Here is a 13081-nt window from a genome sequence, read left to right as displayed (position 1 = left end):
GAAGACATGATGAGGATGTGGGGGAAGATGTGGGGAAGACATGATGAGGATGTGGGGGAAGACATGATGATAAGGATGTGGGGGAAGACATGATGATGAGGATGTGGGGGAAGACATGATGAGGATGTGGGGGAAGACATGATGAGGATGTGGGGGAAGACATGATAAGGATGTGGGGGAAGACATGATGAGGATGTGGGGAAGACAAGATGAGGATGTGGGGGAAGACATGATGAGGATGTGGGGGGAAGACATGATGATGAGGATGTGGGGGATGACATGATGATAAGGATGTGGGGGAAGACATGATGATAAGGATGTGGGGTAAGACATGATAAGGATGTGGGGGAAGACATGATGAGGGTGTGGGGAAAGACATGATGATGAGGATGTCGGGGAAGACATGATGAGGATGTGGGGGTAAGACATGATGAGGGTGCCAACAGTGCAGCCAGTGTAGCAATCAGCACATTAAGAAATGTAACTCTGTATGATCCACCTTTATCACTCCTGAGCAGGTACCCAACTCTATACCCTGCCACAGGATGCCTACACGTCAATGTTTATTATAGCTGCATTATTTAATCCCCAGATGTCCATGAATGAAAACATGGATAATAAAATTTGGGATACTTACACAAAGAAGAACTTTACTCAGCCATACAGAAAAAATCAAATTATGAAATTATCAGGAAAATTGCTAGATCTAGAAATTATTATCTTAACCAAGGTAATCTACACTCAGAAAATTCCACATGTTCTCTCTTGGCGTAGGGAGGCAGAGTGTGTGAGTGTGTGTGTGTGTGTGTGTGTGTGTGTGTGTGTGTGTGTGTGTGTGTGTGTGTGTGTGTGATGAAACTAGAAAGGGACACAAGATAGGAAAGAGCAGTTAAGGAAGTGCAGCACTCAACAAAGGCATGGGAAGTGGAAAGGAGGTTACCAACAGAAGAGGATACCAGAGAGGGAACAGAATTCAGGGGTGAGGCAGGAGGAAGACCAACAATAATAAATTATGTTTCAAAACCCTACAATGAATCCTAAAAGACTGCATGCTAATTAAAAATACTAAAAATTAAAGTATAATAAAATATTTTCCATTTCAAAGCTGGCCATTGAACACTTCATTCAGAAAGAAAAGATTTTTATCACCTAACTCACAAAACTAAAACTCAGACCCCTAGACTACACACACCACATGGCCTGCACCATAGCCAGCTCCCTCTCTGTTCAAGAAGTATAACAGGGGCAGAGGCCAAGCACTAGACTGTTTCCAGTTACCTCATCAAAAGGTTTGGTGATGCTAGTCTCTAGCTGCCAGTCCAGCGTCCTCCATACCTTCAAACTTCGATCATCAGCTTGAGAGGCAATGTATTTACCAACGGGGTCCCAAGTCAAGCCTTTCACTAAGCCAGAATGACCTCTCAGAGTTGCAAGAATTTCTGTGAAGAAAAAGAAGGTAAAATATGAACAGGTGTTATCTATAAGAGAAAGAAAATACCCACCACACAGGAATGTAAGTTGTGATGGCCAATGGAATGGACCTGAAGAGACCTGAGCAGTCTAACTTGACCAATCGAACCCAAATGCAAGCAGAAGAGCCCCGTGTTTCACCTCCACCAAGGCAGAAGCAAACTGAAGGAAGGGCTGCATCATGGAGACCAGCATAAGGTCACCTATGTGGGGGTCACACAAGACCCAGAGGAGCAGTAACGAGGGCAGACGCTGGAGCCATAGCTGCCAACTCTGACCCCAATCTTATCTGCAGCAGGCTCAGGTATTTGTAACCTGGAAGGTCCCTCAGCAATTCTGATGTGAGCCTCTTAGACAGCCCCAAAGGCAGCAGGTCTAACAGCTCAAGAAGGCCAACATCTTTTAAGTGCGTTATCTGGAAGGCAATGCTGAAGACACAATGTGCCTAAGACACCTCAATCAGATCTGTAGTCAATATTATACCAGCCTCTAAAACTGCCCCTCCTAAGCCAAAACAAGTGTCCCCCCACATGCCAGTAGTAGCTTCTGAAGGAATTAAAATGACTTAAATCCATTCAATGGATGGTATGTTTTAGCCCATAAGAAAAATGGGCTCAAGAACCACATAGGATGTGTAGGCCCCTGGCTGTCCTGGAACTCCCTTTGTGGACCAGGCTGGCTTCAAACCCAGAGATTCACCTGCCTCTGCCTTTTAATGCTGGGATTAGAGGTGTATGCTACTGCATCCAGCTATGCAAATATTTTACTAGTTATTAACTATAACACTATACCAAATTGCAAATCTCTCATAATTTTAAATATGTAACAAGAAAAGCTACTCTCTTGCAAAACTGCGTTTATGGTACCCCCACATCTGCTGGATGGCTTCAGAGATTGCCACTGAGCTGAGGCCAATGCCCAAAGGCAAAAGGTCCATATGGTACATGTGGAGCACCGGCATCTCTCAGTGCCAACTGTCCACATGCCACCTTCATGAGACACTCAAGTAGTGCCCAGCTGGCTTTTCTTTAGCATAAGTCTCTTTTTAAACCTTAAACAAATATAGTTGACAAGGAACAGCAAAACTGGGTTGCTGATAAGACACTCAAATCCTTGACCGCTTAACTTTCTGTGACAAGGATAAGAAGACGGACAGCCCATTCCCCTTTCCCACCCTGCTCCACATTGACCAGCAGTATTGGTGGCAGCAGCCCTTTTCGGCTGCTACACAGTAGGGGACCCCAGACCTGGGAACTTCACAGCATTCCAAATGACGACAGTGTTATCCACGCTGCATGAGGCCAGCCAGGCGTCGTGGGGAGACCATGCTACATCCATCACATCTGGAAGAAGACAGGGCGTGACGGTAAGACCTCTTACCTGGTGTGCACTTGGGTGATGGTGGGCACGCAGCAGCAGCTTTTCTGTAGGCCAGGTCAACTGACTCCGAAGCTTCTACTCGTGAGTACACCTAGTCTGAGACCCTAACAACCACTTTATTTTGTCAAACTGAAAAATACTTAACATTTTCCAGTGAGTGCTAAATTTTAAGCACTAAATCGGCCACAGTGCTCCATACTGTTCACAGACAAAGCAACTGAGGACACAGCCTATAAGGAGATCCCCTAGGTCATGTGGCTTCGAGCCCACAGGTGCTCTGTAGCCTGCCACCTTGTTCTTCAGCCCCTGCTGAGCCTTCTCCAGAACCTTCTCACCACTACATGAGACAGTGGAAAGCTACAGAATACACAGGCACATCAAGAGCATGGCTGTCTGAGTGTCTTCCAGGAACGTCCCTTCTCTGCTAAGTCACCACAAAAGCAAGCACCATTTGTTTCTTACTTTCCTTTCTCTTCTTTCCTTCCTTTCTGGTTTTTTGAGATAAGGTGTCATAGCTCAGGCTGGCCTAGGTGTGTGTGTGTGTGTGTGTGTGCGTGTGTGCGTGTGTGTGTGTGTGTGTGTGTGTGTGTGTGTGTGTGTGATAGTATATATATATATATATATATATATATATATATATATATATATATGTAGCTCAAGACGACGTGACCCTAGTTCCTGGTCATTCTGCCTCCACCTCCCATGAGCTAGGCGTATGAACATGAGCTGCCATGACCAGCTTATTAACCTCATTTGCTTGTGACTCTGTTTTATTACCTGGAAAATTGTATTTTTTTTTTTTAAATTCCTTCCTTCATAAGAATATTGTGAGGATGAAATGTAAGAAGCTGCAGTAGAACACTACCAGGTATGTCAAGGCACTAACAACCATTAGCCATGTTAGTGACAATGACCATTCTTGCCCTGGTGTAAGGAATCATTATTTTTCTAACACTGATACCTGGTACAATTAATTGTCACCTTGTCTTTTCCCTGCAAGAACGCTTTTTAAGATAGAAGAGAGATATTCAAAGTAAGTTGCGACTTTTTCTAGTGATAGCCTATCGGATCTTCCTTCCCCTCGCGGCATTGTATCTGATAGCACACAATTCATACATACCAGCATGCTTCATTTCATACTCTAACTAGGCCACCTTCACAGCTCCGTTTATCTTACTCTATATTCTACATGAAAACCATCCACTATTATAAATAGACCTAAATCAATACTCAACACTAACTACCAGAGTTCTATTGTTTTATTGAAATGGGGTCTTGCTTTGTAACCCACCCTGGTCTTGAACTCAATTCGCTGTTAGGATAACAGATGTTTGTTACTGTCCATGGCTCTGTAGACTACTTTTCAAAGCCCTCTATGAGCTGGACATAGTGGGTACAGCAAGACTGGGCTATATATCAAGACCCTATCTCAAGATAAGGGAAAAAAAAAAAAAAGACTTATGTGACTTTACATTTGTACAAATGTACTTCAAAACTTTTTTATCAGCAATGAAAATTGTGACCATTTTTCCTTCTAGTTTATTAGGCACAATTTTCAATATAAGCCTTAATTAGATTACTAGTAAAAGGAAATCTAAAGTAGTCATTTTAGATAATCTGTTCATGTTTTATGACTGTCTACTGTGAAATCATTCTGAGCAGTGGATGTTATTAACATAACTAAACTTAATGTCTACTTGATGAAGAAAACAGGAGCTTTGAGTTCTGTAGGAGTAGGCACATAAGCTCCAAAGTCTATAACTCAAGTCTACAGCAGAAAACATGAAGTCAGGAGTCAGGCATGGTAGTGTACCCCCTTATTTCCAGCACTCAGGAGGTAGAGGCAGGCAGATCTCTGTGAGTTCAAGGACAGCCTGGTCTAGAAACTAATGTGGTCAAATTGAATCCAGAAAATAGACATGATTTTCTTAGCAATTTCCAGACTATTGTCACATATATTATCCATCAACATCAACTAGTCAGTTCCCATACTATAGAAGTTAATAAAGTACTGTTACTCCCCATCATAATTTCTTCTATTCCTTCAGGCAAAGCTAAAAGCAATACCTGCTAACCTTCAAAACGTCACCTTTGGCTAGAGAGCTGACAAACACTCACTTCTATCTTCTACCTTAATTATAGTATTTATCTCATATTCATTTGGGTGTATGTCATATTTATTAAGGTTTTAGACTAACTTTATAAATAGCTTAACAGTTACTATGGGACATGTGAAGAGAATCCATTGACGAGTCCGTGTAGTACACAAAGTTCTTCAATACAGTGTAGCCTTCTTCAGTGCTTTTTACCCAAAGCTTAGGTTGTGCCAGACACCGCAGATACTGTGAATATTCACTGTAACAGTGTTTACCACTGGGCAGTTTAACTCTGTGCCTGGCTTCTCGGGGAATCCACGCTGTAGTGATCTTTTCTAAACTCCAGCCATGGAGTCTATCTTTACATCACTACACCTCTCTGTCCCCCTGGCTAAGATCAGATAGTTGAGCTATCGCCCTAGCCCTACCCTTTACAATAAAATTTCTGGTGTTATTATCCCCACTATCATTCTAACAATTCCTAGAGGACAATTCTTCCAAAACATTCTAGGTTCTAGGCTACTTAAACTCCTCGGTCCCCTTGGTTTCTGTCATAGTCATACCCACAGCCATGCTGAAAAATATTCCAAAACAGATTACTAAAATATCCCTGATCTCATCTCCAGTCTTCCAATTCTAATCAGCAGCACCAGGCCATTCTCAACCCATAAGAACAGTGCATGCTGCCTCCCAAATGAGAATGCATTCCTTCTATTAATTCCCTCTGTCTTCACAGGTACCCACAAGTCAGCCTGCTTCAATCCAGCTCTACTCTTTCTTGAGTTCATCCAATGTCATCAACAAGACTTAAAACTGCCAAGACTACCAGTGCCTTCCATGTTGTTAGGTCCAAATCGATCCTCATCTAATCTAAGTAAACAGTCTGCTCAATTGTTCCTCTATACATACAGACAGATACACACACCCTTTTTTCTTACAGGTCAAAACATCTTTATTTACAGATTATATTATTCTATATATGAGATTTTAAATTTTTTACCAGTAAACTTTAAAATCTGATTACTTTCAGCAAAGTGGCAGGGTTCAAAAATAAACATCCCATATGAGTAGTCTTCCTATGTAACAATGACAGACACATTAAGAAATCAGAAAACCCATTCACAATTGCCACAAACATGCAAACAACAAAACCCTGATAACAAATCTAAGGATGGGAAAGATCTATACAATAAAAAACTTCAAAACACTGAAGGAAAAAAAATCAAAGAAGATACTGGAGGAAAGATATCCCGTGCTTGTGGATTAGAATATCATGAAAATAGCCACATTACCAAGAGTAGCTTATAGGGGTTGGGGATTTAGCTCAGTGGTAGAGCGCTTGCCTAGCAAGCACAAGGCCCTGGGTTCGGGTCCCCAGCACCAAAAAAAAAAAAAAAAAAAAAAAAAAAGAGTAGATTATAGACTCAATGCTACCTGTATCAAAATCCAACGTCATTCTTTTTGTTATTATTGTTTGTTTTTGAGAAAGAGTTTCTCTGTGTAGACCTGGCTGTCCTGAAACTCACTCTGAAGACCAGGTTAGCCTCTAAGATCTGCCTGCCTCTGCCTCCCAAGGGCTAGGATTAAAGGAGTGCACTACCATACTCAGCTATCAATTTCATTCTTTGCAGAAACAGAATGACTATAAAATTCATATAAAAGTACAAAAGCCTGAAGATCACTACTGCTTTTTAAAAATGAATTCAATTAGCACTCTACAAAGAGGCATTCTGATGAACTACCTTATTAAACCATTCATGACTCCCATTATCCTGAAGAGTCATTTGAAATGTCCAAACTGTTTCCTCCTGAATTTACAACTTTATGTTGCCATTGGGAAGGTTACCTCATGATTTAGAAAAATACATAAAAATGTGAGTTTAGGTATATTATTACCACTGTAACTCAGAAGTGAGTGTGAAGCTTCCAGAGAGGCTTGTCCAGACACCACACTGCAGACCTGGGTTTAGTATAGCATACTTTGTAACTCAGGGCTTTTAAAATATTGATTGATGATTGATTGGTTGGTTGATTGATTGACTGACTAGTTGACTGACTGACTGATTGGTTGGCTGGTTGACTGTGGGTATTTATGTGTCCCTAAGTGTATCTAGATATACCACATGCATAAAGAGCCTGCAGAGATCAGAAGAGGGCATAGATCCCTTGAAGCTGGAGTTACAGACAACTGTGTTGGGGCTGGGAACTCAACCAGTGTCCCCTGGGACAGCAATAAACACTGAACCATCTCTCCAGCCCTGCAATGCAAGCTTTTTGACTATCTGGTTTTGTATTTTTTAAGCTTATTTTGGAAGTGATATATCTTTAATGATGAAGGAAAATGTATAATGAGTGATTATTACAATGACTCAAAATGAATGTAACACCTTTAGGCAGTCAGGGGATAGGAAACAGTTACAGAAAAAAGATCAACCAGCATTTTAAACAACATAGGGTTAGCTAGTATTTGTGTGCACATTTGGTGTTGCCCTTTTTTACTAATAAAGGTTCACAGATACACAGGAATGAATACACACACACACACACACACACACACACACACACACACACACACACACACAAGCCCTCCTCTTATCCTCTCTTAGTCTCGTCCTTTTAAACTTTCATTTATTACATCTCTTACTTTGTTCAGGACTCCTTCCAAATTCTCACCAGCATGTCCATAACCAAACTTTGAAACCTTTCTCCTTGGAGACAGACATCTCAGAATTCTGAAAATGTCTATTGTTCAGGATAGACACAGAACATGGATATTCTTTCCTTGTTCAGGGTACCATGATCTTTTCTAAGTCTTCTGTGGATTTCAGAGCTTGCACTAGATACAGCCGGGGCTCCTCCCCTGACCACTTCCGAGTCAGCACCCAGGACGGTGCTAGCATAGCCTCTTACACAGATCAGCTTCACTTTTCAGGTCTCTCCAGTGCCACCTTTAGCTGATCATGAAAGGTTGCCACAGGCTTCAAATTCTCACTGCAAAACCTCCTGATCTTACTGTTCACTCAAACAAAAGCACTCACAATGATCAAAGCCCCAACCCTCAAAACCCCGACCCACTTGTGGCTCCCCAAATACATCAAGCACAAACCTATACTCCATGACCTCTGCTCCAGCTGTTCTCTCACCTCTCTCCTCAGAGGTCACCAAACTGAAAGATGCTCGCAATAGCATCCTCCCTCTGCTCACTGCTTCCAAGCCTTGTCAATGACTTCCATGGTTCCTTCCCTGGTGATCGTAACATCTCTTACTCCACTTTTTAGGTTTCTCCCTGCATGACAATTAAACCTAGAACCATATACCACATAACCAGTGAGTCATGTCCCTAGCCCTCTTTTTGAGATAGGGTCTCACTAAACTATCTAAGCTAGACTTGAAGTTTGACCTTCCTGCCTCAGCCTCCTAAGAAGCCAATTACAGTTCTAAGTTGCTAGGTCTAGCTAGATCTGTCCTTTTTACAAGCATTTACTGAGGGACACACCAGGAGAAAACATGTGATTATGTAACTGCTACATGGATGAGTAATTAGGTTGAGAATAAACAGTAAATCTTAGTTTATGAATTATATATATATATCAACAAGAAATGTGAAGCCAAGCATAATGCTTTGTGCCTATAATGCCAATACTCAGGAAGTTATGGCAGGAGGATCATGAACTTGAGCCCAGCCTTGGGAATACAAGATCACCATGAGCTATGTGGCAAGAGTTTGCAGTGATGGTACATACTGTTGAGTCCTACTAGGCCTAGGCAATCGGGGAAAGACTCAATTTCTTCTAAAAAGAGGAGACAAAGAAGGACAGCTGGAGTTGTAGTTCAAGAGCGAGGTGCTTGTCTAATGCGCAGACCCTGAGTCAAAGCCAGCATTGCAAACATGTATAAATAAGTCTGTATTAAGGCAAATGTCATGTAGTTCTTGGCACTATTTCTCCTAGGTATTCACAATTTTTTATGTTATTGGGCATGAGGTTTCTTTTATACTCATTAGATAGTCTGTTTGGCTATTACAAATAAAAGATACATGCTTTCATGAGGCTAAATGGCTTACTTTAATAGTTCTAAGTGTTTTCTTCAGGGCTTCGTTATTGCTTTGCTTTTGCTGAATATGACAGAATGCGTCACTCTGTCTTTCCAGTATGTCTACCCTCTTCTGTATTCTATGTAACTGTGCTACTAAACCATCAGAGCAACAAAATACACAGCTGAACTCAATCCATCCTTTCTCAATGTAAGAGGGAATTAGACTTGACTGAGAACTGTAGTATCTGATACTCACTGCCCTTTGGGTTTCATTTCATTGTTGTCTGTCTTCATAGTTTTGGCTGTTCTGAAACTCACTGTGCTGGCCTCGAACTCCCAGAGATATACATATCTGCCTGACTCTACACTGCTGGGTTAAAGGTGTACTCCTTTACCCACTACCTGGCTATGCACTCCCAACTGACCTCAAACTCACAATCCTCCTGGCTGCAGCTTCCTGAATGCTGGGAATAGAGATGTGTCACCAAACTCAGTTTGTCATTAGCCTTAAAGACATAGGGTTCTGCCATGTTAAAGAAAAAAGCTCTATGTGAGCATCTTTTTAAAGGCATAATCATTAGAGAGCAATGACTAATTAGCTAGCACTCTTGTTAGAATACCAACGATGACTTCATAGCATAAGTCATTTAAATCTACTACTAGGTAGATAATAGACTTCCATCTATTCAAATTCTTCTGCATGGATCAAATTTAATTATGATGAGCTAACTTTTTGAATATTTTATTCTCTAGTATTTCTACTAATGTTTCTATTTTTATTCCGGTTATGTTTCCCTGTTATTTTCAATTGGGGTTTTGAAACTAAGTGTTCTATCTTGCTTTGAAGAATAAATATTTCTATGTTCTGTAGAATGTTTCTCAAAACTTGAAATATAACAATAAATAATTTAGAGCTGAGACAACTGAGTGGTCTAATAATCCCAGATACTTGGGAGACTGAGGCAAGAAGACAGTATGTTCAAGGCCGGTCTGAATTTAATGTACTCATGCTCAGCATGGGAACCACTATGAGACCCTGTCCCAAAATCAAAAGTAAAAAGGCGAGGGACAACATGAGGGAGTCTGTCTGCAGCCGTACATCAGAACCTACTGCAAGGGATCAGAACCAGGACCCATTTTAGAGCTCCCTGGTTTCCAACTTTCTCACTCAAAGATTCAAACATTTCCCTTTAGCATTAATTAAGAACTTGGAGTTTGTTTCTTGCTTTTGTTTTTGTTTTTAGCTTAATGCTTAAATATTTTTCTAGATCATCACTTCTAATTCTGTCTCTTTTTTTTCTTTTCACATCTAGTTAAATCTGTCAGATATATTTTTTTCACCTTTTCTTTTCAGAGACCCAGCAGCTTCTTGGTCATCTATCTGCTTCTCACTAACGCTCCGTCATGAACAGCTCTACACAGACCCGCTACCAGAGCCAGCAAACAGAAGTATCAAGTCTGCCACCTCAAGTCTGCCAACCAGCTTACCTGCTAAGGGACTCCCAGGGGAGGTGGCACGGGAGAGACTCTCACATTAGAGCTCAGCCCGAGTCTCAGGCAAGGGTCCCAGGCTAAGGGTCCTCACTTGACACCCTGCCCCTGCCTAACCTTAAACGCCCTCTTAGACACTTGTGTCGGGCTCCAATGAGGCCGAACTAGATGCCCTGTAAGTTGCTATGAAAGTGGAAAGGGCAAAGTGGACAAGCTTCTTGTTATCAAGCAACAACACAAGGTCCCTGCTTTAGCTTTCTCAGTGAGCTTTTCACTAATCTTCTACCTCTGGTTCTTAAGAGATGAATTTAGCCTGCATGGTGATATACATCTTTAACTGCAAAACACAGGAAGCAGAGGCCAATAGAGCTCTGAGTCTGAGACCAACCTCAGACTACATAGTAAATTCCAAGACAACCAGGCTACATAGGGAAGCCCTGTCTCAAAAGAAAACAAAACAAAAAGACTCATTTCTCCTTCTGGAGGCTGATGAGATGCCTCAAGAGTTAGGAGCAAATCCACACAACTCTTACACAGGACCCAAACTCAGTTCCCAGCATCACACTGGCAACCCACAAATACAGAGGATCAGATGCCCTCTTCTGACACTTCCAAGGGCATCTGCACTCACATACACGTACCCACAGGGGCACGTTGTTTTATTTTATTTTATTTTATTTTATTTTATTTTATTTTATTTTATTTTATTTAGGGTTTTTGTTGTTGTTGTTGTTGTTTGGTTTATTTGATTGGTTGATTGGGTATTGTTTGTTTGTTTGTTTTTGTTTGGTTTGAGGGGACAGGGTCTCAGTGTTTAGCCTTGGTTAGCCTGGAATTCATTCCGTGAACCAAGCTGGCCTTGAACTCAGAGAGATCTGCCTGTTTCTACTTCCTGAGTGCTAGGATAGAAGGACGCACCAGCGGCCTGGCCTGAACACATAGTTTATAATGAAGCATCTTTTAGGAGGGGTCGAGGTAGGCTGGAAAGATGGGTCAGCAGTAAGAACACTGGCTGCAGTTCCAAAGAATTCTGGTTCAATTTCCAGCACCTATACTGTGGCTAACAATGACCTCAGACATCGTCCAATCACCAGTCCACCTCCTCTGCCTCCACAGGCACCACACACGTGTAGTATACAGACATAAACCAACAGTCACGCACACAACAATACAATCTCCAAAATACTGTTAAGAAACTAGTTTATTCACTTGAAGTTAAAGGAATCTACTGAGCATACACTACGAGTGAACTGTAGCCTATCCCTGTGACCTTGTTTTCTCCCAGAGTCCCAGGCTCAATCCTAAACAGTTCCTGTTGTTCTTGTTTTGCTTTGTTTTTGTAAGGAGTTTCTTCCCTGCTGCACCACAGCCTTCTCCAAAGTCTGAATTGTATACATGTGGATCATGGTACTTGGTACCTAAAGCACATGGGCTTATATAGACCAGTCATCTTCCTCTTCAGCTTAAATCTGTAATGTGACTCTTTCCAAACTAAGCCTGTTTGAACCACTTTATAAACATAGCCAAGGTCAGGTTAAAAAGGTTTCCAATAGGACCAGTGAGATAGATCAGTAGGTAAAGATGTTTGCTACCAAACCTGACAACCTAACTTTGATCCTCAGAAACCACATGGTAGAGCAAGGGAACTGACTCAGGCAAGTGTCCTCTCACCTCTACATGTTCATGGGGTGTACATGTTCACACTCACAAAAAAATTAATTTATGTATGATATGTGTATATATATACTACCCCAGATACAGACCAAACTGTAGCAAAGGTACACAGAGGTGCTAATGATTATCTAAGGCGATCAAAGGGGATCTACTCACCCAAAAAAGTGGCCCACTTACCGCCTGAGTGACTCCGGAGGATGGAGACACACCGCCATTGCTCCACATTGGCAAGCTTACCACTGGAGCCAAACACAGTGCTGGGCCCAATGTACCTGTGTGAAAGAGGCATGAGATGTGCACTCATGGAGTGTTCTAGATACTGTTCAGAGATGCTCCCTGTAGCACAGTTTATCATAGCAAACAGAAAAAGCAAAACCAGATAGCAGCTAAAAGCACCAGGTTGTTAAACTAAAGATGTGGCAGAAGTGTGACTTATGATCAATCCATGCATGCGTGAAATAATACTTATCCACTGCAGATTTTCAACAGGAAAATTTTCAAGACAAAGTGAAAGAAGCAGACCACAGGACACCATCTATGATGTGATACCATTTACATGACTTAAAAACTACATGTAGCACAGACACTCTACACATGGAATAGAGCAAAGAAATACACATCACGAAAAACCAAAAGCTTAACCATGGCTTTCTGTAGGTTGTAGAACTATGAGCTATTTTTGCATTTCTAAATTGCATACTAAACATATTACTCGTATTGGTTATTTAGAGTAGGACATCACAAATAAGTAAGTAAGTAAATATAAGCACCGGGGCATGTGATGCACACTGGTAATCTTGGCATTCAGGAGGTAGAGACAGCAGGATCAGAAGTTCAAGGTCATCCAAGGGTCTAGGCTACATGAGACCCCTGTCTTTTTTAATTTAAAAAAAAAAAAAAAAAAGAATATCAACTGCATTTTTATTTGAAAGTAA

At 41.4% G+C, this 13081-nt stretch overlaps 1 protein-coding gene across 6 annotated transcripts in view; it reads right to left on the bottom strand.

Moving 5' to 3' along the window:
* LOC116898681 (protein HIRA) overlaps window positions 1-13081 on the bottom strand; it is a 105314-nt gene that overhangs the window by 71135 nt on the left and 21098 nt on the right. For all 6 annotated transcript variants that reach the window (XM_032899935.1, XM_032899937.1, XM_032899934.1 and 3 more), the window contains 3 exons: window positions 12324-12418; window positions 2718-2813; window positions 1279-1439 (listed from right to left, as the gene is read on the bottom strand). In XM_032899935.1, the coding sequence (XP_032755826.1) occupies window positions 1279-1439; window positions 2718-2813; window positions 12324-12418 (352 nt within the window). The remainder of the gene's footprint in view (window positions 1-1278; window positions 1440-2717; window positions 2814-12323; window positions 12419-13081) is intronic.

The sequence above is a fragment of the Rattus rattus genome, chromosome 4 (assembly GCF_011064425.1).
Source record: "Rattus rattus isolate New Zealand chromosome 4, Rrattus_CSIRO_v1, whole genome shotgun sequence".
Classification (NCBI taxonomy): domain Eukaryota; kingdom Metazoa; phylum Chordata; class Mammalia; order Rodentia; family Muridae; genus Rattus; species Rattus rattus.
Note: the sequence above shows the minus strand (reverse complement) of the source record. Positions and strands in the feature narration are given on the sequence as shown.